General features: G+C 42.8%; 1 protein-coding gene across 2 annotated transcripts; it reads left to right on the top strand.

The window, feature by feature from the left end:
• The first annotated feature begins 1,343 nt into the window (after window positions 1-1,343).
• Window positions 1,344-24,580, top strand: LOC148027866 (uncharacterized). 2 transcript variants are annotated; one of them, XM_087689571.1, is made up of 6 exons: window positions 1,344-2,804; window positions 2,974-3,932; window positions 4,013-4,093; window positions 22,485-23,148; window positions 23,236-23,354; window positions 23,475-24,579. In XM_087689571.1, the coding sequence occupies exons 1-6, from the start codon at window positions 2,720-2,722 to the stop codon at window positions 23,619-23,621; spliced, it is 2,055 nt and encodes a 684-aa protein (XP_087545697.1). In that variant the 5' UTR covers window positions 1,344-2,719; the 3' UTR covers window positions 23,622-24,579. The 2 variants fall into 2 exon arrangements, with proteins under 2 accessions (XP_087545697.1, XP_087545696.1); XM_087689570.1 differs by having other exon boundaries at window positions 22,485-23,354; window positions 23,475-24,580.
• The last annotated feature ends 557 nt before the right edge of the window (window positions 24,581-25,137 follow it).

Raw genomic sequence — 25,137 nt, 5'->3', positions numbered from 1 at the left:
ACTTCCTACTGAAGTCAACATGGTAACCCTCAGAATGCAACTATGGGATCCACACCTCTTAGCAGTCATCAATCTAAAACAAACTTTCAATCCCAGAGGAGTATGTCTAATCGAAGACAAGCCTCTTTTGCCCCTTCTAGATCTTTAGGTATGCAATAAAGATTTATGTGCTAAACTCAATGAAAGGTGGCACATTAACTGGAGTAATAAACAATGGAATTACAGATTTACTAATATTTGGATGAAAGTTCTTTAGCCTAAGATGTCATGTCTAATGTGGCTCATAATCCTTAAAGGTCTCTGGACTAATGAAAGGGCTTTAAAGGTAGGAATTGGAAATGGACTCTGCCCAATATGCAATACAAATGTGGAATCAATGTCACATATTTTCTATAATCGTCATCATAACACTAATTTTTTTTGTTTCTTGTAGGTGATGTTAATGCCAATCCACCCAACTAAGTTCACCTGGAAAGAGATAATCTTGGGTGAAATATATATGGATCAACAGGAATAAAAAGTGTTTGAAAATGTTTCTATTGATCCTATTCATGGATTTAAGATAGATTTTTTGTTGCAGGTGGATAAGGATACTAAGAAACTGCAAAGTCCCCATGAGGAAGCTTATCCTGGAGGATCAGAAGATGAAGTTGTTGCCATGATGCTAGATCTCAAGAAGAAAGTTGTGAATTCCAAGAGGATCTGAATGTGATATAATTTGATTCATGCTTTAATCCAAGGCTGGTTGCATAATGTAGCTTCTTTGTATTGAAGCTCCTCTTCACTAGGAGCTGTAAAATTCACTCTTTTTTAACATATTTCAACACTTCCTACAAAAAAAAAAAAAAAAAACAAACAAGGCTGGGTCCCATGCCACGTCACGGAATGTGGAATACGCATGGGGAATATCTTTGATTGAGAAGATGGGCCATTAAATATAATAATAATAATAATATCACGAGGGTGAAAGAAGAAGAAGAAGAAAAGACTCGAGAGGGATAATATATATATATATATATATAATAGGTACAATGGGAATTTGAAAAAAAAGAGAGGAAGAAAGACCAGATATATATTTTTTTGTAGAATTTAATATCAATAGTAATCTAATATTTTTTTTGTGAGGAGAAAAAAGAAAAACGAAGATCATACGGCAGAGGCACACAACCGCCGCGCGGGGGTGGGGCCATCCAAACGACCTGTACAGGGACACGTGGCGAGAGCTGGGGAGGCCAGGATCGGACGGCTGGGATGCGAGGTCCGGGACTTGGAGGGGTAATGCAGCGGACCGATGGTCAATATGACGGTATTTGTGTTTCTCTCTCTCTCCCTCTCTCGGAAAACTTCTTCTTCTTCCCTCTCTCGTCTCGCACAAGATTCGACAACAAAACCTTGTTATCTCGCCATAGCCGTCTTTGGCATCAAGCTTTGCCCGTCTGGTCTGTCTGTCTGCCTGTCTGTCTCTGTTTCCCCTTTCCTCTTCTCTCCTGCAGCACTGCTGTTCTACCTCTCTCTCGGTACCTGGGTCCGGATCTTGTCCCGCGACCACGGGAAGATTTCCACTACCACCTCTGCTCCAGCCGACCTTTCCTTGCCGCAAAACGGCTTTATACCCTCCCCCTCTCTCTCTCTCTGTGCTGGTCGTGGTGATAGCCGCACTCAAGCCCCCCTGGACAGCACAAATTCCTTTTTCGACATAGAACAAAGTCACGCTCTTACTTTTCTCCATGCAGTTCTGAGCTTTGGTAGGGTTTTCTGGTATTCGGCAGCAACCTGCAGTACGGAGAGAGAGGCAGGCTGACGAAGCCTGACCTCATAGCTAGGGTTTTGAATCCCTTTGTTTCACGGAGACCGGCGAAATAGTAGACTAATCACAGTCAAGGGCTTTTTTGATACCAGTTCCATACATGTGGTAGTGCGTGTTAGGAAGAGAAAAAGAAACGGACAAGGAATGACAGCGTTTCAAAAGCGGACATCTTCATGTAAAGGATGATGCCATAGAGTTAGGCTTGGCATCGATTTCCTAATGTGGCAGGCGAATTATCGAAATTCAGTCATTGGCAGTTCAAGGACACTAATAGAATGCTAGCGTTTCACTCCCTCTGGATTCTCCGCAAGGCGCTGTAATGTGAAGTTCTTCTGCAGGTTCGGCCAACAGAAATGCAGTTTTCAAACAGCGGAATGTGAGATGGTTACAGCTTGCTCTTCCCTAGTTCTGGATATGCAGGTTTTCCTTAGTCGGGAGCTGTGTTACTATCCTTGGAATTTGAAAAAAGGATTTCTCAATTGACAGTTCAGATTCAGGCACTGCTAATGCTGGACAAAAAACGCGATCTTATGTGCAGCGTTGTGATTCTCATTCCGATGTAATTTTGACCAAAACTTTTGTTTCCACGCAAGATTCTTTCTGTTTAAAGAATTTCCCCTCGAAAACAATCCGGGATCTGGCCAGACTTGTTGAAGAGGTTCCGTGATTACTCTGTGTTTTAGCTCAATAATCTTAGCTGCCCTTGTTGTGCAAGGGACACGTCATAACAAACAGGAATGGTGGCTTAATTGAGATTTGATCAAAATAGAAAGTACATGTTTGGTAAATGTGAAGCTACATTTAGGCTTTGCATGATAACCTTGTGAAACCTTTTTAGCACATATTTTAATGACAATGTGAAGAGCGGGACAGACGATCTCAGAGCTCTCACTACCATGGTAATTATTCCTGATGGAGAGAAATGAGCACTCTTTAGTTCCAGCATGGCTCAAGGGAGCTGCTGGGGTATCTGTGCATCAATCTAGTCTATATACAGGTATATGAAAATCGAACATGTTGTGACTGCCTACTGGCTCAACCTAAACCTTGTGATAATGTTGATTCCCTTTTTTTATGGGGGGGGTGGGGGTGGTTGTTGTTGATGGGTGGGTGTGGCATAATGGTTGGGGGATACTAAGCAAGGTTGCTTATTGTTGTGCTTGCAGACAATGGTGGAAGCTCAATTGTTTTGAGGCCCAGGGCAGCACACACCCCTCTCGCACATTCAGAATTTGATTCTCCCGGAGCAGTATCATTATCTTCAGATCGTGCTCTCTTCTCGCCCTCACGTAAGAGTCACAACAGCAGTGCAATTGAAAGGGTCAGCAGTGAACGAGATAATGTGGTTTTTGGGCGCTCCCACTCTGGGTTAGGTCGCAGTTCTGCAGCTCACAGCCACACGAAGCCAGATCAGGATCGAGATGGATACAGGGGAGATGGGGATTCTTGGTCCAGGGGAGACGAAATGGTCGAGTTTGGTTCAGATGAAAGAGAAAGAGGCAGAGAGCGTATGGACAATGGGTCTGTTAGACTGTTTTCAGGTCCATTTAGCAAGTATGACAATGAGGCAAGGTTGAAGCGATCTCAGTCTATGGGCTTATCACACAGAGTAGCAGAGAACGGATCTTGGAAAATAAATGAGACTTTGAACCAATCTTCAGCTCTGCCAGTTGTTGGAGGTGGTAGCTTGGCTTCAAGTATCCAGAAAGCTGCTTTTGAATGGGATTATCCTTCCTTAGGTGCAGAGGAAAAACAATTTGGTCATGTTTCATCATGCATTGCCAGTCCTCGCCATCTTTGGCAAGCTTCTCCACGTCCTGACATGGTTCGAGCCTCTTCACCTGGATTGGCAGGAACTTTTTCCAGCTCCATTTCAGCTGCCTTATCATCTACTGTTGGTGGGGGGGGCGGTGGAGCTGATCTTTGGACATCAGCTCTTGCTGAAGCTCCTCCTCTGAATGGGAGTCCACAGAGCAGCAGTTTGTCATCAAATGTTTTTCCTGGCAGCATTACGGGGCAAACATGTTGTGGTTCATCTGTACTCAGCCCGACAACCTCTGCTGTTGTCATGAATATGGCGGAAGCTTTAACTCAGAATCCACCTCGGGCCCGAACTCCTCCTCAGGTTGCTAGAATTTTTTGGTTGTTACTGGCTAACTTAGATGGTGCTCCCTTATCAATGCTGAGTCTCTTCTTCACCTGCAGTTATCCCTTGAAAACCAAAGGCTTGAGGAGCTTGCATTGAAGCAGTCTCGTCAGCTTATTCCTATGATTCGAAAGACTATGGTGAACCCCATAATTTGTAATTCTGTGTATTTGATTTGGTTGATGTCTTCTTTTCTTATAAGGTCTGGCTGCCTGTTGTCAAGCATGAATAGGTAATGGCCGATGTAAATGATGTAAACAGAGAGAGAGAGAGAGAGAGAGAGAGAGAGAGAGAGAGAGAGAGAGAGAGAGAGAGAGAGGCTTAATTGGTAGGTGAATGTGATGGCAACCAGAAGGTGCGAGGACTTTGTGAGCTCAAGTCCTACATTTGTATGGTCATTTGGTCATAGGAATAGAATACAAGATTTTAACCTACATTGTGGGCTGCTAAAATGTAAGTAAGATTTCATCCTACATTTGCGGGGTGAAAAAATACAAATGGTTTACCACTTTTTTTTTGGGGGGAGGGGGGGGAGAGGGGAGGGAGGCCAAATGACCAGTGTGACCCAGATTGACCAATGCATTGTGATGAATTACAAAATATCAAAATATGTCTTGTGGGAATTTCTTTCCAAAATTAAGACTCCTTATGTCTAGCTCTATATTTTGGAGCTTAAGAGTGTGAGCTGCGAAGTCCATAGTTTTGGAGAGCTCCAAACAAATTATTAGAATGGGATTGGAATATCTCTAAGATCTTGTAGTATAGACAGATTTGCATATTAGTGCTTCTGTGTCTCTACCTTAGGTGGTATATTTGGCTAGATATGGCACTTTGGGGCTCTTCTATTGTAATCGACATGTGTGTCGCCTGTTTTAGTCATCTATCAGTTATACAAGTTGATGACATGGCAAGCAACAAATATGGCACTTTGGAGCTGTTGTATTTTAATGGAAATGGATGTCATTGAGACCAAATTTGTCATTTGTCAGTCAGAAACAGTTGATGGTATGACAAGAAGTGATAGTCAACTCATTTGTGATTGTTGATCACCGAATTTTCAATTGGAACTTTTTGAAAGGGTAGGACAATTTAGTTAGACATGTCAAATCGATGGCACATTTGGATTGTGTAGTAGGTGTATTTTGTGGGTATAGTCTAGTAAATGTGTAGGCTTGTGTATCAGTTCTTGTAGCCTATGTAATGTTGATTGTTTGTTAGTTGTGGTTTTCTCTTTTTGAAGTGTATAGGGTGTTCCTTGATAATATCTTGGTTTATAGTTAGTCTTTAGGAGCGCATTATTTCAATTTGTAAAAAATGAGAATAAGCATTTTGTAAATTGGATAAAGTATAAGTTCTTTTTTGGTACTTGCTTTTTATTTGGGACATTTTTGTTTTTGGTATGGATCTAGAGAAGTGATCTAGAGTTTACATGTGGTTTTTGGAGCATTGTGCACGTGTGATATTTCTTCTTACAAATTAGAAGTTACAAATCAAAAGTATATCAATGAGAAAGATGGAGCAAGACATTTTCTTTCCACTTGTCTTGAAGGTATTGGATATGAATGAGCTCTTGTCAATGCTTTGTGTTGCTAGCAGTTTTGGTGTAGGATTAATGCTGCAATGGGTGTGGCCAAATAAAACTCAAGGCTGCAAAAAGTGTGTAACCTATGAGAGGGAAGTATTGGCTATAAGGTGGGCCTTGAAGAAACGGGGGTGCTACTTAATTGAATAGGATTTCCAAATCATGTTGGAGGAATAAGCTTTACAAACCTACTCACTCAATCATAGTAGGACATGCATCAATTGCGGTGATTGCAATTTTAGGTACAAACTGCATGGATATAACACATGTAATGACCAACAATGGCAACAATGTCTCTAGTTTCTCTCTCTCTCTCTCTTTGTAGGAGATGCGATCTAATACAAAGATGGGAGTGGAGAAGATGCGTCACCTAAATGGGAAATAGGCTTAATGATTTAATTAAAATGAACTCTTAATTTTAGTAGCCCTAGCTCTTGGCATGGTAATCGTTGCACTATTAGGGAAGGACTTAACATTGGGACACGTAGTGGAGAAGTGTATAGGCTATGCGGTACTAGATGCAACAAAAGAAACAAGGTTCAATGTGAAACTTTCATTAATTGAAAATTAGCTCCTCAGATTTAATGATTGTTTGAAAGTTTTGTATAAAGATGGCCCTGAGCCTAAGTTTGATCTAGTGTGCAACTCACTTATGACGAAGGATCCAAGCATTAATTAGCTTTTAATAAAAAATGAGATTTGATTCAAGAGTAGTTGATTATTTGTTTAGAAACTTGATCTTGGCTATTTTGGGGTCTTTTTTTCTCTCTCTCTCTCTCATTCGAGAAGCCCAAGTATGGTGATAGCCATTCCTCTTCTTTGCTTCATAGATTGCAGTTGTCAACCATGGACATGAGTTGATAGGAGGAGATCAGTTGTTAACCTTCTCTAGGCATGGGGAAAATCTAGTGGACAGCTCCATAACTCCATTTATAGTTAGGTATGCTACTATGCTTGATTTGGTTCTCATTAAAATAGGTTATTGTAACATTATAAGCTAAATCCTCTCTTCTTATCTAAGATCTTAAGCCTTGTGCACTTTCTAGACAAGTTTGTTAAGAAGAAAGTGATTTTTCTCATAGCTTCATTGCAAGACATCTCTTTGCTTATGAGAGAAACAATGTGGGTACTAAGGGAAAACGACATCTCTTCTTGGAGCATTCATCATTTGTCTATTTCTCAACACCTCCCATCAAACGATGAGTCCCTACACTTGCTGGCTTTTGCTCCTTCTACATGGTGACATGGCCCAAGAGGCTAGCTTATAGGCAACCTAGTCAAGTTAAAGCTTGGAACTTTACATCTTTGGCAAGGGTTTTTATAAAGCAAATCCACTAAGGTTAAAATAGAGATCCACTATGGGAAAAACATATGAAAGATACAATGTAAATTCTTTAGAACAATCTGTCAGAGTTGTTGATGGTAGCAGAAGTATCATCTTTTTCTTCTTCGTCATTCATGAAGTGGTTCTAGTGGTGATTATTCTACATTTAATGTGCTCTTTTCTTGTGGAAACATTCATTGGCTATATGGTCAGTCTTGCCATAGTAATGATATATAATCAGATCCTTGTTGTTGTTGGTGCTGAGTCCTCGATCATGGCCTTTTGCTCCATAAGTACCCTTGGTGTTGGTGTTCCTTTGCATCCTTGCTTTTAACTTTGCTTTCTCCATCAAGTAGTGCGTGCTCAATATCTTTAAGTGAGAGACTTGGAACATTACTTAGGGTAGACACAAAATTCTCATATGGATCCTTATTTACACTTACAAGTAGTATGGCTATTGCTTCATCTTCATCAATATTCTTCTTAAGAGTTGCAAGCTGGATTTTTAGGCTCTAATACTTGTTAATGTGTATGGTTATGGAAGTACTATCTTTTATATCCAGTTTATAAAACTGCACGAGTAATTTTACCTTTGAATTCTTTGCCTGGGTACCAAAGATCTTGTCAAGTTCCTCCCAAGTAGTTCTAGCATCTTTGATGCTAGATATATGATGGCTAGATATATGATGTAGCATATCATCACTTAGTCTCCAGGCAATGATGCCTAGTGCCTTGTTATTCATCTTTTTCCATTCTTTGGTTTTTGGTGGAGCTACTGCAAGGATTCTGCTTTCTAAATCTTCTTTCCCACCATTTGCATCACTTTCATCATCTTCAAAGAGATCCTAGAGGTCTTTCCTCATGAGGTGGTACATGTTCTTTTCTTTCGAAGCATGGAAGTCTTTTCCATTGAACTTTGCTATTTGTTCGAGCTCGACCATCTTTGATCAGCAACAAATCAACCAATAAAAGAATTGTATTTCAATGTGTCAAGAGACACAAGATGATTAGTGTTTAACAACATTGCATGAGTATTAAAAAAATATTATCTTGGAGCTCAATGTCGAATGTTGATGCTTGATCTTCTTCTTGCTTGCTGATTTAATGTGATCCTTTGTTGGAAATTAAGTGCTCAGTAAGACCAAAGTGATAGAGTATTCAGTGGACTGAGAGGAGTAAGAAAATGAAAGGTTTTATGACCTTGAAAGTCAATGGCTATGGCTGCCCACAGAGATGATAGTTAGGGTTTTTCAAATTGTGATCAAGAGAGAGAGTATTTTGGGAAACCCTCTTGGGTGAGGTTAGCCTACTTGGGGGGCTACCAAAGCCTTATGGTGGCATCATAGATCGCGCAACGTGGAGATGATGGCAGCTGTACGACCAGCAGGGGCGCAGTTCAGGACGAGGAAGAATTTCGACAATACCGGCTTTTGTAGTACGCAATGTCGACGTGTGAAGCTGAAGCTAGAGTAGGAAATGAAGTCTTGAGCTGATACCAAGCTGGTTAGAAGTGAAAGGGAGCTGGAGAAGCAGAGCAAGGAACTGACCATGCTCAGCTGAGCTTTGATACCATGTTAGAATGTCGGATCAGAGCATGTCAGGAGCTATGGAGGTTGGAAGATAAAGACTAAATTCGTGTTGACATGGACAATGAGTAGACAACTGTTACACAAGTGAATTAGGTTCCAAGATGGAAGCTTGGACTCATAAAGATAATCTTGTGTATTGGATTGACAATGACACTAATTGAAAGAGGAAAGCATCATGATATTGTATTCATCATTATGAAGTGATACTCAAGTACAATGCTTTATAGAAGTTGGGTTGTTCCACTCTCCTCATTGTACATATGGGATTTAGGACATCCCTTCTTGGAGCATACATCATTTGTCCATTTCTCAACACTTCCAACCTCCAATCGGCCTCTTTTCACTTGCATGGGCAAGTTTTGCCAAAAGTGGTAGCCTTCCTAATCCATTTTTCATCAATTCTTAGCCTTATTAAATTAATTTTCAGAATATTAATTATAAAAATTATTATTTCTTAAAATAAAATCCACCAACCAACAATTAAATCAGCTAGGTTGATTTGTCATCCAAGCATTCTTGGGCAGTTATTAGCCTTTGAGTTAACATTAATTAATCAATTAATTAATGTCTAGTTTCTAATGTCACAACTAACATTAGTAGCTAATAAAATGATCTAGGTCAAAATTTGTCACCAAGTATCACCTAGTACTTGTTAAGCACAACTTATTACAACTTTTCTCTTTGATACCTAGTGATATCCCGGGGTCCTTGGCTTGTCATTGTGACTTGTAGGTTTCTGACTCTACTGTGCAGATGTCAGCCAATCAGCTAACTACCATTTGCTATTTAGCCATCACCGATTGTAGTCTCTCACTATCCAGTCCTAGGTGGCTTGTTTTCAGCCATTGCCTTGCTGTTTGGAGATCTCCATTTGCTTTTTCATCATAGCATCTGATTAGTCAGCACTTTTAACATCTGGTGCCAAGTGACATGCTATTGCCATCTTTCCCACCGGGCGACTGCTGCAGTGCTTGCGTTTTTGCTGTCCAGCAGGCCATCTGCATCAACAAACACCTCTCTTGTTGTCATTTGAGTTTCAGTGGATGTCACTCTTTGACACTGCATTGCTTTGCCCTTGGGCATTTTGTATACTCTTATAATGGTTTACAACATTCACTTGCTTTTGAGTTTCTTCTCTTTGTGTTTGTCTCTGTGTTTGAGTTTTTTGCATTTTGTATTTTGCGTGTTGAGGGTTTGATTTTTTCATGTCTTTGTCTGAGTCTTTGTGTTTCAGTCTTGGTTATACATGCTATGTTTCTTTAGTGCGAACCCTAGCATATTTTCCTATGGTATCAAAGCCGGTGCTCTTCTAAAGAGCATCCTGCGGTGATTGTGGAGGCTAGCCTTTGTGCGAGACTTACACATGACTCATAATGTCTTAGGCACCTTTTTCTTCGGATCCTATGACGCCCTATCAAGCTTCTCCATCATTGGAGGCTATGACAAGGCATTATGGTCTCGAGGAGGAGGTAGATACACCTTCACTCTTATCATCTTCTTCTCGTTTTGGTCATCTTACAGATGAGTTTGAGGAGTATTTGTGCATCGCATATAGTTCAGTTTACACTCCAACAAGTGCTACTACTCCATCTGGATCGATTGGTGAGATTGGCCATCTCTCTGATCTTGGGGGGACCGTGACATTTAGCATGTCTAGCGATCCATCTCCTTTATCTCAGCCAAGCCTTATGTTAGGTTCGCCTAATCCTTTTGAGTCGTATGAGTCAAAACCCTCTCTTGTTTCTCCTTTTGGTGTGTAGAAGCCGGATGGTTTTCAGTATGTTAACTTTAATAGAGGAGGCTCTTGGAGTAGATACCCTTCATCAGGTATATCTCTATTATGTGTCTTGTTTGAGCAAGTAAACCACTCTCCTCAACTCCCTCCCATCCCACCAGTATTGTCTCCACATTCTGATCTACTTACATCTTCATTCCAAATCTTGGATTACATTCTACTTCGTGCAAAGCACACCAGGGGTTGGATTTTCCATCTTAGCTTCTAGCACTTTCTCATTTACCATCTCTCCATCTATCTACCCTCCATTCTCTCCACTTCTTGTTGCATCGTTAGGAGAAATGCCACCCTTTAACATTGTACCTTCCATATATCCCCACTTTACCACATTGTTTCACTTTGGAACGGCTGTGATAGGCATTCCTCTCACTATCCCCACACACTCACAATCCCCTTCCCCCCTCCTTCCCTTCCCTTGATCTTTTAGATGCAAGGATATTCATCCTCTACTTATGGGCTCACAAATCAAAGTTTTTCTTAGAACCGATTACACACATCCCTTGGGTAACTCCTATGTGTGGATTTCCATCCTCTGCTCCACGTGTCCCTATTCCTCCACCTTGGGCTCCACAAGCGATTACCATGCCCATATCCAATCTGCCCTTGTTCACATTTGTATCCGCTATGCACACTTCTTGTATACACGGTGTGCACTCTGGGATTACTTCCCAAGCGTACTGCACTCCATCTTTCTATCCACCCTACCCCCATCACACACCTTCTCCATCTCTTAGCACTACCACTCCTATTGTAACGGCCAAGAATGCCTTCACAGACAAGACTCATTTTAACGGCTTGAATTTTACCACTTGGTCGAACTTCATGTAACAAGTGTTCGAATATAAGGGACTTTGGGACGTTGTCTTTGGTGCGAGGGACCCTTGATTAGCTCATCCTAATCACATCCATCAATGGAGAGCCGCAATGCCATATCCAATGTTGAGTTAATGCAGAGGTCGCTTCTTGAGTTTCACTCTCAATTACAACATTTTTTCTCCACATTCGAGTGTTGGAGTCATCTCATTGACTGCTATGCATACTTCTCGTATGCATGGTGTGTTCTCTGGGATTACTTCCCAAGCGTACTCCACTCTATCTCCCTATCCACACTACCCTCATTATATACCTTCTCCATCTCTTAGCACTACCACTCTTGTTGCAATAATCAAGAATGCCTTCATAGATAAGACTTGTTTTAATGGGTTGAATTTTACCACTTGGTTGAACTTCATGCAATAAGTATTTGAATCTAAGGGACTCTGGGATTTTGTCGTTGGTACAAGCCAATGTCGGGACTCTCACTTAGCTCACCTTAATCACATCCATCAATGGAGAGCCCGCAACGCCACATCCAATATTGAGTTAATGCAGGGTTGCTTCTTGAGTTCCACTCTCAATTACATCATATTTTTACTCACATCTGAGCATTGGAGTCATCTCATCGATTGGTATGTGGCATGAGATCACACTTGACATATTAATCTCGATTTTGAGCTTTGAGAGTTTTCCATTAAGGAAGGGGATGATGTGATAGTCAAGTTGACCGAGTATCGGTGGTTACTCGTTGAGTTTGCCACTACTGGCTCCCCGAAGTCAAACGACGATCAGGTCAGAGACGTATCGGCTTGATCTGGGGTCGGGTCAAGGGCAGTAGACATTCAATGTGTTGGGGAACACGAGGCCCCAGTTTCGGCTGCGAGGGGGTGTTGACCCCTAAGGGGTGATGATGCTCCGGGGTGGCGGATTGGACATCGCCTACTCACCAGTCCCTAAACTAAAAAGAGAGAACCTGGAGCCGTGCGAGGTAAATGGCCTAGGGGTGGGTTGGCCTAACACAGCGCCCCCCCTGAACGAGAAGTGTTCCTTACCCTTACGAGATAGTCGTGCCATCCAGGACTTTAAACTGGGGCAACGGAGAGGGTGGAAACCCTAATCCCCAGGCGTACCAGGATCGGTATGGAAGTCCTGTGTATCCAACCAATGTCGTCACCCTACAGCGACCTCATGTGATGGAGGAGATGCGGTCCCATCCGGTCCCGTGTTTATACCATTACCAAATGAGACAATCGAGACAGGTGCATTAGCCCGCAATCAAGGGTACTATTGCGGGAGAAGAAAGAAAACAGTGACGTATGCCTCGATCGTCGTGTGGCAAAACTCCCAAGTGACTAGACAAGTGGGAGTGAGAGGAGCAGGGAGGGACCCTGTAATAGGACAATTGATAACGCCTCGATCGTGCACAGTTCAACCAGTGTCGGTAATGGCGACACGATTGCCTCTGCCATAGTGGGACCCTCGACACCTCATAGTGAGACCCACACTGTCCTCACGAGGAGGGACAGAGACATGGCTATAGCGTTAAGGTCAATGAGTTTGCGTACATATCCGAGAATTGTGATATGGGGTGTTGGAAGCCTCACAGAACGGTCTATGTGGGGTGCCTTGAGACGGATGCTCCGGTCGGATTTGTATCGGAAGGTTAAGAAGTGCGATCGAATTAGGTGCTTGCAAAATTGGTTTGTGCGGTTCGACATCACAGCCGAGTATCTGAAGCATCCTTGAGCATTTTGACTTGTATTAAGGAGGAACGTACGTTTTGTCGGTGGCACACCTGCTTATCGATTCCCTTCAGTGAGTGCAAGATTGTAGCCCCGTCACAGCCAAACCAAGGCCTCGACAAGAGACCCATCTTTGCGAGTCTTAATATCAACTCTCTTCGTTCCAAGCGGTGTGAGCTCGATATGTTGGCTCGGAAAGAACATTGGTGTGTAATTGGGCTGCAAGAGACACGGATCTTTCATGGCGGATGGCCCCTACTGTTATAGGGCTATGATTCATTCCAACGCATGGGCTCGAACATTCCTGGTGTGAGAGGATTGGTCACCATAATCTATCGGGAGTATAGAGCATTTGAGCTATGCGAGTCGACTCCCAACTGCCTATTAGTGCAGTTTTTTCCTTGCGGCGCAGGGAAGCAAGGGCTGTGGATCCATGGGAATGTGTATATTCCTCAAAAGCAGTTGTGTGCAACGAGGAGAAGTGCTGAAAGACATGTGCCAGAGAATGAGGACCCTATATCAGAAAGGAATTCCAATCATAGTCGGGGGTGATTAGAATTGCAAGCAAAGAATATTAAGTTGGTATTTGGAGGCACATTTCCCCGAATTCTCTATGCTATGCACTGCTGGTTCCGAGCTTACATACCATTCCAAGATGGGCCATGGAAAGTCGGATCTCGACTTCTTTGTCGGGAATGACGCTGCGATCTCTAGACTCACAGCAATGCATGTCTTTAGAGCTACCGACATCTCCGAATGGCCTGTCACTTGCAAGATGCAAGCAGTGGATGATATGGGAATAGGCCCAAACCCTACTACCCCACGTGTGCCTTGCATGGATGCGGACAAGGCAGACGCGGCAGCAAGTGCTTTCTTGTCTAGCAATAGGTGGGCAGCATGTCAGAAGTGGAGCAGAGGTGGAAGCATAAACATGTGCTGAAATAAATTGCTGAAACACAAGACAAAAAGAGAAAAGAAAAGAACACGATACAGATGAGAACTCAGATGTATGCACGGGAAATGGAATCCATATATCTAAACACGAGACAGTCGCATACAACAGTGAGTCACTGGCTGCGTGGGCACTGGCACTGGCTCCTCTCTCCACAGAGTCTACAGATGGTGAAGATGAAGTGACTGACTGAGGAGGAGCCACTGAGTATAAATAGGCTGAAAAAGTGGGGAGCAATTATGCTGGTTGGACAGCATTAATGCTGGCCGACTGGTGCATAAAATGCTCCACTGGCATAAAATGCCCAGATCAAGCTCAGACTCACACATGAGTTGACAAATACTCTGCTAACACCGTCTCTCAGATCATGAGTGATCTGATACAATACAATAGTACAATGAAAAGGGATAAAAAACTATACAACATAGAACCACCAAGTAGAACCATGGATACCCAAGCAGTGGGTGATCAAGCCACCACCAAGGTGCCTCGGAGAGAACCTGATGTCGATCGTACCAAACACCTGAAAATAGAGAAGATCATAGCATGTCTCTGTGTCCATCACCGATGTCTCTCAGTAGCATACAAGACCATCCTGTTAAAAATGCCTCTGAACATAGGTGGCCATGGATTCCCCGCCTTTGGCCAGACCACCAAAGTGTCCCCTCATGTGAGCTCCAGACGAAAGCCTCCCGCTCTCTGTCAGATGACCAGCTCATCATGAACCTGGATGTCAATCCTAGCTCCAGGATTTGATTCCACCAGACTGAAGTCGATGCGTCAGGGACGTCCCTCTCTGGAACCTGTGCACCTGTGTAAAAGTATAGATGAGGCGCGGCTGCCCCATCTAAACACCCGCTCACACTCCCTCTCTGGCACAAGAGAGTCGTGAGGGATGACCTCATCACCACCACTAGAAAGCAGCCGAGGAAAGAGCCACCAAGCCCTTCCCATGATCCGAAGAAGAGGATCCCTTCCGCGCCTTGGACTTTACCTTGGTCGGAGGATCGGAGTCGGAGTCTGATGAAGGAGAGGACTCATCGGTAGAGTCAGCATCCCGCTTCGTCTTCTGCTCCTTCTTCTTGGAAGCCGCTAACTTCTTGCAGTCCTTCCGCAAATGTCCCTTCTTGCCACAGTGGTAACACTGGGCCTTCGACTTCTTCTTCCCGTCACCCCTCTCTGAAGCTACATAAGCCTCATCTCCATAATGTGCCGGAAGCCACCCCTGTAATCTCAAGGATGTCTCATGCTCAAGAAGCATCGAGGTCATATGTAACTTATCATCAGTGGAAGTGCACGGAGGAGCCATATGGAGAGGATAAGAAGAGAAGTAGAGAAGAGATGGAATTAAGAGAGGAAACACAGCCAAAACACAAGCACAGACTACAAAAAATGAGAGTTCACATGCAAGATAACCCAAAATCTGATCAATAGAAGACAAAATCTGCTGCAGAAAGTCAAAAAATAAGTCAAAAACTGCCAAAAACAGCAAAAACGGCCTGAATTAACAGTCACCCAGCCACGAGAGACGCTGAATCAGCAAAACGCAGGCTGTAAACTGGAGAAAAACAGGTGGAAAACTGTCGCCAGTAGCTGTAGATGAAAAACGCAGGCAGCAGAGGGTGCGTAGGCAGCAGGCGATGGCAAAACTGCAAAAAACGCAGGCTGAAAACAGCCCCAAAACAGGTCGCCTGGCTGCGACAGCAGTCGTCTGATCAGCAGGGGTACAAAACAGTCCTGAAATCAGCAAGAAAACACAGCAGAAACACAAATCCTGAAAACTGATACCATGTCAGAAGTGGAGCAGAGGTGGAAGCATAAACATGTGCTGAAATAAATTGCTGAAACACAAGACAAAAAGAGAAAAGAAAAGAACACGATACAGATGAGAACTCAGATGTATGCACGGGAAATGGAATCCATATATCTGAACACGAGACAGTCGCATACAACAGTGAGTCACTGGCTGCGTGGGCACTGGCACTGGCTCCTCTCTCCACAGAGTCTACAGATGGTGAAGATGAAGTGACTGACTGAGGAGCCACTGAGTATAAATAGGCTGAAAAAGTGGGGAGCAATAATGCTGGTCGGACAGCATTAATGCTGGCCGACTGATGCATAAAATGCTCCACTGGCATAAAATGCCCAGATCAAGCTCAGACTCGCACATGAGTTGACAAATACTCTGCTAACACAGCATTGTCCGACCTCAATGAGGAGGTAGAGGGAGAGGACCCGCTCCCAGATCTCTTGGCAAGAGCCTTTACGGAAACGGTGAAGGCTATCTCACAAGAAAATGGAGTCATGACGGTTAGACCCCCACCACCACCCAGGAAGGCTTAACCCCAAGGCATGCCGCGCTATCAACTTGAAAAGGAAGGCTTGGAAGTGACTCAGATCTCACCTTAAGACCTTCGAAGAGTACGTAGAGATTCGGAAATGTGCCATGATAGCGAGAACCAGAGCTTCTCTCACATAATTGCCAAGGGGAAAGGTCTACAACGAGCCAGGTTGGCTTATAAATGGTGGAAGCTCCAAAAAGGCATCGCAAGAGTTAGGAATCAAGGTGGGCAAAAGGCTCAACCCCCTCAAAGACGCTTCTGGAACTCTGCAGACGGAAGAACCCCTTGAACTCATGAAGATATGGGAGAGCCACTACTCTAAGGTGTATGATGACCCCCTAGGAACAGGTAACAATGTCGACCACTGGAAGCAAATGGACACAGGCTTGCGCCTGAGGCCACATATTAAGGCCCTAGGCGTTTCTATTGCATGGTATGAAGTCCGACATGTGCTTAGGAAACTTAAAAGACACAAAGCCGTAGGCATAGACGGCATCCCCCTAGAGATTTTCAAGATTACATACAAAGATAATGGATGTCGTGGATAGAGGGAAATCCCAAAGTCCCCCTAAGGGCTAGCGATGTCGAAGGTATTGAACACGATTTTTGAGGCTGGTAGGATTTCGGAGGCATTGGAGTCATCTGTTGTGGTGTCCATCCCATCCCTTGTGCAGCTCTCGTGAAGCAGGAACTTCTTATGCACACATCTTGCTTTCCTGTCCTGTATTGACCAATGAACGCGACAGGCACATCTCAGGTATTATAAGTGAAACTCGTGACCTTTTGTCCCAAGGGTGTACTTTAGAGGATGAAGCTACTCTATTCCTTGGTGGGGAGATCGGCGGAGTGTGTTTACCCAACTGGGTGAGCACTCGTCCGCACTGGAGGAATGTGGTTCCGGGGCATAGCCTTGTGGCATTATTCCTTGGCGAGGCGATGCCAAGGTACTTGGGAGCATTATATGCGTGATCCTTGCCCTCTGCGGGTAGGGAGATGACGATATCCTCCCTTTGCGATCTTGTGCGCAAGCTCGTACTCGTACCAATGATGGCATTGCCTCGCTCAAGCAAGCAAATGTTATCGGGAGGCAGCGTTTGCTTGAGTGCGACGGGACACCACCTTCGAGCCAACGCTCAACCTTGGGGTATGGCATCTCTTTGAGGGAACCCGTTGGGATCGGCGGTTTTAGCTGGTGAGAGTCCAACACTACCTGGACCCCTGAACCGGGGTGCTAGGTGCCTATCCACGCCCCTTCCATTGGGAGGAGTCTTCCAAGGACCTTGGTCTTGAAGGAAGTAGCGAAATCATAAGCTAGTGGTACAGGGTTCCGCCTTTGAGTCTGATTAGGCACCCGGCTCAAAAAACAAAACAAATTCTTCTTAAACAAGTTGCTGGACAAATACTTCCATTTTATCAAGCACATTATCTTATTACCTAGATTACTGACCTTCTATGAGTTTGAGCGTCAATTCTTGTGTTATGCGAGGCTGCATGATCATGTCTATAAGAAGTTTTCCACACACATTGTAACCAGCCTTCCTTCCATGGATGGGTGGTAAGTCCCTGATTACAACTTAATTACAGTAGAAAACAATTAATGCAAATCTGAAAATATAAATTTACCTACTGATCTTGGACAATGCACATCTGATTGGCCCCAAAATTGGCGTCTCTTTCGGTATTTCTTTAGCTCTATTGAAGAAGAAGTTGATTTACAATGGGATTCTCTCGATCCCCTTCGCATTTCAACTCCCCTTGCTGTCCAAAGTGACTAGCAAGTCTTCAATCTATTTTGCCCCTTGATTTGGGCACTTAATTGGCCTTTACCCACTTCATAGACAATGGAAATGCCCCAAATTCAATGACTGGCTAGTCCTCCACCTGAATTTAGCTGAAATTTACCTTTAATCCTATTGAGTCGAAGTCTTGGAGCTTCCAAAATTTGGCACGCTTCTTGAGGCTGTTGTTAAATCTTAATTTCTGCTGTAAATTAGGGTTTATAGTAGAGAAATTTGCAAATTCTCAGTCTCCAAGGGTCCAAATGCTGAGATCTTTGAAGCAAGGTTGTGAAATGGCTGGGAGATGAGAGAGAAAGTTGTAGAGAGAGAAAATTCAGAGTTTTGTCGCGAAGAAAGACTGAAAATCAGTCAAATGCAGCTGTTGCCCTGCCACAACAGCTTATAGATGCAAAGAACTGAAGAAAATCAGTTCTTTGCTGCTGCTGTCCTGTCTCAACAACCTATAGATGTTGTCATCTGTTGTTGATTGATCTTCTTCTGCCCTTGGTTGCCTCAAAAGGTCCTCCAATGGCTGCAAATCAGACCAAGAATATCTCCTCACTCTCTCTTGCAAGCTGAATACACTAGAATTACCTTTCTCTAGCCTCTAAAGACGTTTTTCAATCTTGCATGGGCATTTTGACAAGTGGTAGTCTTCCCAAATGGTTTTTCTAGCATTATTTATAATTAAATATTAATTTTCAGTCTTTAAATTCTGACAATTAAATTAATAATTATTTCGATGATTTGAAAAATAATCTGATTGACCAATAATTAAATTGGTTAGGTAACTTCCATTCTCGAGTGTCTGCGCCATCTTTGACCATCAGTTTGGCGTTAGGTTTCATTAAACGCCACTTCTCTAGTGTCACCAAGTGACACTTATGGCCAAATGAATGACCTAGGCCAACAATTGGCACGAGATACCACCAAGTACCTGTGCGGCATAACTTATAGCAACTTTTGCCTTTGACATCCTGTGATTTTCTCGGATCTCGGGCTCGTAAATTTACTCTAACCCTAGTTGCACCTCACATGTGCAACATTTACTTAATCATGTGATTAAACATTAATCCACATGTTAAGTGAGGTTTCAAAAATACATATCCTCATGACACACATCCATTCAGAGGGGTGAGGGTTGGTTACCTCTTCTTCAAGAGGAAAGACCAACAGTGGCAAAAACTCACAAGATGTAAAGGCAAGCCAAAACAAGGGCGACAACACTTCCTCTGATGGAACCGAATAAACATGATCCCTTTGGTAGCAAATTCCTAATAAAAATAGATTTTGCACACACTGCTTGAGGTTGGGCCATGTGGACGAGGAGTGTTGTACCAAGACCTAAGGTTTTCCTCCTAGAAAGCCACAATAGATTGTTGCGATTCTCCACTTCGGTTGGCCAGTCTAGTGGGCTACACCTCTCGCTGCTACACCATCTACTCCATCTGTCCTAGTGGCTGCAAGACATGTGGCTCGTGGACAACCTTAGTAGCCTATCCTCTTCACTACTCTTGAAGGATTGGTTGATTGGTCTACTAGTGACTCACCTATTGTACTTTATGTATCCATTCCTAGGACATCCACTCTACCTTCTTGGATCACTTCCTTGTCTCGTTGTATGCGATGGTGGCCACATTTAGTCTTTCTCTTTTTAGACTCTAGTGCATACTTACATACTCATCGCATTGCACTTAGCTTTGCTTTATTTTATTTTATTTTTAAATTTGTTTTTTGGAGTATCTTACTACTCACATTTGTGCTTGTAGATTTTGATATCTTTTGCAGGGTTTTGTATTTCAATATAGGGCTAATATGCAAGCTTGCACTAGTCCTTTTTGAGTTGGATACAAGAGATGCGCGCTGTTCCTTTTATGGTTCCATTTACTTGGAGTTTTACTCTTCTACCAACATGGATGCTTTCCCTCCCGTGGTGGATTGTGTAATATCTCTCTTGATGCTATCATGGTGGCGACTTCTATCATCTTTTCTAGTAAGGATGTTCTCGGCACCACATGAATACCAACATCCTTAGCCTCCTCTTCCTTCTTCGGTATTGACATCCAAGTTAAGAGGGGGTTTCTACCCTTGTTGGTATTCTATAGGTTTCGGCACTTGTCTTCGACATTGGCCTTTCTCCCATGTTGTACCTTTCCCCTATACATTGCATGCTTTCATCATCTTTGTATTAGGGCTCTTGGGCAAGCGATTAATTTTCCCACGAGGGACACTGTTCAAGTGGCACTTGTTGCATGAGCAGTCTTCAGCATGTAGCATATTTTGCATCCCACTGTGCAGAGCACTGCTAGATGGATCCTAAGGTGTTTTCATTGGTGGATTACACCACCATCCTTCTTTATGTGATACTCCATCACCTTTCCCTTGTCATCGATATCCTCGAGTGGTGGGGTATGCTTATACTATTTTGTGATGTGTTGGGTATCCACCCCTACTCTCGTCTTCTGAGTCACTGTTACTTAATTGGCTGTCACCCCTAAAATTAACATTTCATCACAAAAAGAAAAAGAAAAAGAAAAAGTTCAATGTGGTTTCATATGCCTTTGTAGGGCTTGGTAGGCCACTGGGCAACCGACGAGTATCTTTTGCCCAATGCCGTGTTTTCTCTGGGGTGACTACTTGGACTCCCTTGGTAAGATAACCATTGCCTTTGTAGTCTTGGTATTGGGTAGCCAATGTGCATCTTTTGTCCGATGCCGTGGCTGCTTTGGGGTGGGATGCCTTGGGGTAAATATTACCAGCCTTCCCTTTTAGGCTCAATTTTGGGCTTGAGAGGGGGTGTTGAGCTAAAACACGCTTTACAGTTGATTAGCATTTTAAAGAGCCCCAAAACACGCTCAAATAATGAAAAACAAAAATTTGGTGCGCGATTTAAGAGAGTTTAAGTGGTCCCCCAAAACCCTAAATTTTTGGGGCACCTTTCAACATCTATAAATAGATGGGTTGCCCACCACTAAGCCTTATCCTTTTGTGCAGGTTTCTCACTCTACCGTGCAGATTTCAGCCATGAGCCACCACCATTTGCTGTCTAGCCATAACTGATTGCAACCAATCACTATCCAGGTGGCTTGTTTTCAGCCATTGCCTTGCTCTTCGGAGGTCTTCATCTACTTTGTCATCATAGCACTTGATTAGCTTGCGTTTTCAGCATTTCGTGGTAGGTGACAAGTCGTTGCCATCTCTCCCACCGGGCGATTGTTGCAGTACAAGCGTTTTTGCTGTCTAGCAAGCCATTTGCATCAGCAAACACCTTTCTTGTTGTCACCTTTGTTTCCTACACTCGACACTCTGGTGATCAGCATTTGGTGTTTTTTGCACTCCAACACTCCGACTGGTGGTTACTACACTTGGGATCCGTCTCCAGTGGATGTCACTCTCCAACATTGCATTGCTTTACCCTTGGGCATTTTGTACTCTTACAATAATTTACAGCATTCATTTACTTTAGAGTTTCTTCTCTCTATGTTTGTCTTTGTGTTTGAGTTTTGAGTTTTTGCATTTTGCGTTTTGTGTGTTGTGTTTAGAGTTTGAGTTTTGCTTGTCTTTGTTTGAGTCTTTGTGTTTCAGTCTTGGTCCTACATGATGTGTTTCCTCAGTGCAAACCCTAGCATATCTTCACATGGGAAAGTGGAGTGCACTTGGGAATGAACTCTAGAGTGTCGACCATGCATGCAAGATGTGTATGTAGTGGTTCCAAAAATAGGTATGGCTTGATTAGGCATGTGCATAGTAGTAGTCGCATAAGGACCTCAAGGTGTGGGGGATAGTGACTCTATAGGGAGAGGATGGAAATCCTTGTGTGGGAGTGACCAATGGAGTTTGTGATGGTGCATAATAAGCAAAGGATGGACATCCTTGTGTTTGAGAGGTCGATGGAATGAGTGGTTAATGTTAATGGGGAGCGAGGGGGATGTAAAGAAATGCTCTAAACACAGAAAACACAAAACCAATCGTATGACAAAGCACAAATTGATAAACACAGAACACAGTTAGGGTTAGGGTAACTTAGAGACAATGAACACAATGAATAATGAAGTGAATGACTATTGAATATACAATGCTCATGCAACAAACTAATCATGCAGTACTATAAAATGATTACAGCAATCTTTCATTGGTATTTGAGTAGTTTGGGATTGAGATAGGAGCACTATAGTCCTAACATAGTCTGGACAGCATTGATCCGTGAAAATTTAAGCATTTATAGCAGAAACAACCTGCTGGTAGCATTAATATTTGTGTAAAACAGCAGTCATGACTCTGTGAACAGCAACCATATGTCAATGGTTCCTGTCTCTTAACAATTTAGAACAACAGCAATTTCAATTTGCTGATTTTGTCATTGGAGAGTAGAAAATCACACTTCTTCAAACCTCTTATGGTTACAGCCAGTTTGTTAGGTCTTCATATGTTGTTCTTGTTCAAACGAACTATTAGATACAGTCAGTATATTTTCTGTCCAAATAAATTTTGCACTGGAAAACATTTTCTTTTTTCCCATTTTTAATTTTGTAGCAACTAATGTTGATAAAAATTTCCTCATATAATTCTTCCACAGTGCTGAAAAGGGGTTCAACTTTGTACTTTTATCAGAGTCTGACAGATAAGGGGAAATCAAAGCCAGCACGTTTGGATGGTATGGCATCGGGGACCAAAGTGCATCAGTTATCTGGCTCCTTACAGGCAAACCTACACAGGACATCAGGACCTGTTCGACCTGATACTCCAAAACACTCACTTGGAAAGCTGCTGGTCCTGAAGCCTACTAGCAAAGAAGGTGGTGCAACTGCGTCCAGTGGTTTGAAGACTGATGGTCCCAACTCTCCTCAAGCGGCTGCTCAAGGAAATTTGGGCTCCTCCATGTTGGCCAACGGAGCTGTTTCTGCTGTGGCCCTTCAACGCAAACCATCTTTTGATCGAAAAGTTTCATTGTCAACAGGGCTTCCAGGTGCTGATACTTCAGGTGGCTTGCGTGCAAAGGATCTTGCTTCCACATTAGAAGATAAACGACCATCTCTTCAAGCTCAAAACAGAAGCGAGTTTTTCAACACTTTAAGGAAACAAGCAGCTGGGAATGGAGGTTCCTTCAATGCCAAGAAAAATGTTTCAGCAGTTCAGACCAATAGCGATGATATCTGTGCAAGTGAATCACAGTTCTCTGAAGGCAATGGTTCTGAATTGAAACAGAATGGGGCAAGTTGGAATTCACAATCATTCCCGTGTATAGATAAGGTTCATAGTAATGGGGACTCCAAACGTATGCTGGAAAATGGTTTAATTACTAATAAAGTAGGTAGCAGAGTGGAGGAGCCTTTGGCCATTGAAAGTCTTGATGAGAGTGTAGGTATTGCTATGCCTGTGGATTCTGAGGAGGAGGAAGCAGCTTTCATGCGGTCTCTTGGGTGGGAGGAAAATGAAGAAGGAAGTGAGCTGACTGAAGAGGAGATAAATGCTTTTTATCAGGTTGGTGCACTGGTTTGGTACTGAAGTGAATACACTTCTGTTACAATTAGTTTTGTTTTAACTCACTCTTCTATATATATATATATATATATATACATACATTTCTTCTCTTTGGTGCAGATGAGGGAGATGAAGAACCTCCTGAGCAACACAGGCAATCGCAAGCTCAAGAATTCTGCTATTGGGCATTGTGTCAGCAGCAGTGTAGGAAGCCTGTCCTCAGTGATTTCCTCATCAGACTCGGATTCAGATGATGATCATTGTTGAGGAGCTGTAGAGAAGTGGTGAACATCAAACTTGAAACTTTGAAATATTGGCAGCTGTAAATTCCAGCTGTTCTAGAGTTGCAGATTTAGGCTTTTACTCCTTGAAGTCCCTCTGTTGCAGTGATCCCTTTCTTCCACAAAGGCAAAGCTTGTGTAAGGTTACTGGATGGTTTGGGCAAGAGAGAGTTTTGGTGCCAACAAATAAACTCTAGTATGCACTCTTTTGTACACATTGTTAAGGAGGGAAAAATTCAGTCCTGTATATCCCTCAGTGATGAACAAGGTGTGATGTGCATACATTGTAAGGTTGGTCTTTGGATATTATTTGATATTAGTTGAGCCAGAAGCCTTTGAGTTGACTTACTGTGTTCTGTGCAGCTCAGGATGGGATTCTTTTTAGTGGAGGTTTACATCCTTTAACATTTAGGAAAACATACGTCTTGTTATGTTCTTGCATCATGGGAATGATGAGCTTTGATGATCCTTTTCTGTACCTGCAGGTGCCAAGTCCCATACCTGCAGTTCAAGGGGTCTCTTTGTTCATAGACTTGGAAGTAGAATTGTTGTTTAAATAAATAGATTTTCACAGGTTTGACGAGCTGTTTCATTGTTTTTAGCACTTTTATTTATTAGTAGTTTCTCTGAGGAGATGACATAAACTTGAGGCACAAGATAACATTCTTAGCCAATTCAGCAGTCACCTAGATTTCCACATCTTTCTTACCATTGTGGAATCTTTCTCCAATGGCAGATTTGATCTACCAGAGATAGTTGGATAAATTGTTGATGAATTATGTGGAACTTGAGATGCTGGAGAAGGCTCTTCTATGCATAGTGTAGAAAGTAGAGTAACTTAGGTGTGCCATGCCAATTCTTTCATTTGAGAGACATACTACTTCAAATGTTTGTAATGTACTTTAAAAAGTCATTGCTTCACTATCCTATGCTGTCAGATCTAAGGACAAGCTAGGGCAAACAATATATTGGGACCAACTACAGACACATTGTCATTTGACAATTCACGGATTTCTTTGATTATCATGACCGATGATTCAAGTGGCACATTGTGCCTTGAGCAACGCCATGTGTGAGTGAACTGATGGTCTCCTCTGACTTTGTAATTGACTAGTACAGTGTCTCCACTTTTGGTTTTCATACCTCACACTTAGCCGTTTAGATATTTTTACCTTGTTTGACCAACTTTACTTTCTCATTTGGTTTATGGCCATACTTCAAGATATATCCCTCCTGAAAATGACTCCGTATTCTTTGACTTGACTAGTTGAAAGGATGGGAGAGAAATCCAAATGAGAGTGGGCAGGTAGCCAGCGAAAGCGTGAAATGACACTGAAACATTCCAGGTTGCCTTTCTATGGATATTACACACAAGCTTTTCACCAGAGTAATCGCCAGTGAAAGTCAGAAATGAAATTGAAGCCCAGGTTGGTTCTTGATTTTTTTTTTTTTTGGTAGCTTCCAAAATATTTGGCTGCTGCTTGTGTATGGATATTAAACAA

Source organism: Lygodium microphyllum, chromosome 12, assembly GCF_053477565.2.
Source record: "Lygodium microphyllum isolate KBCC chromosome 12, Lygodium_microphyllum_v1.1.10, whole genome shotgun sequence".
NCBI lineage: Eukaryota > Viridiplantae > Streptophyta > Polypodiopsida > Schizaeales > Lygodiaceae > Lygodium > Lygodium microphyllum.
The sequence above is the reverse complement of the archived record's forward strand: the minus strand, read 5'-3'. Positions and strand labels throughout refer to the sequence as shown.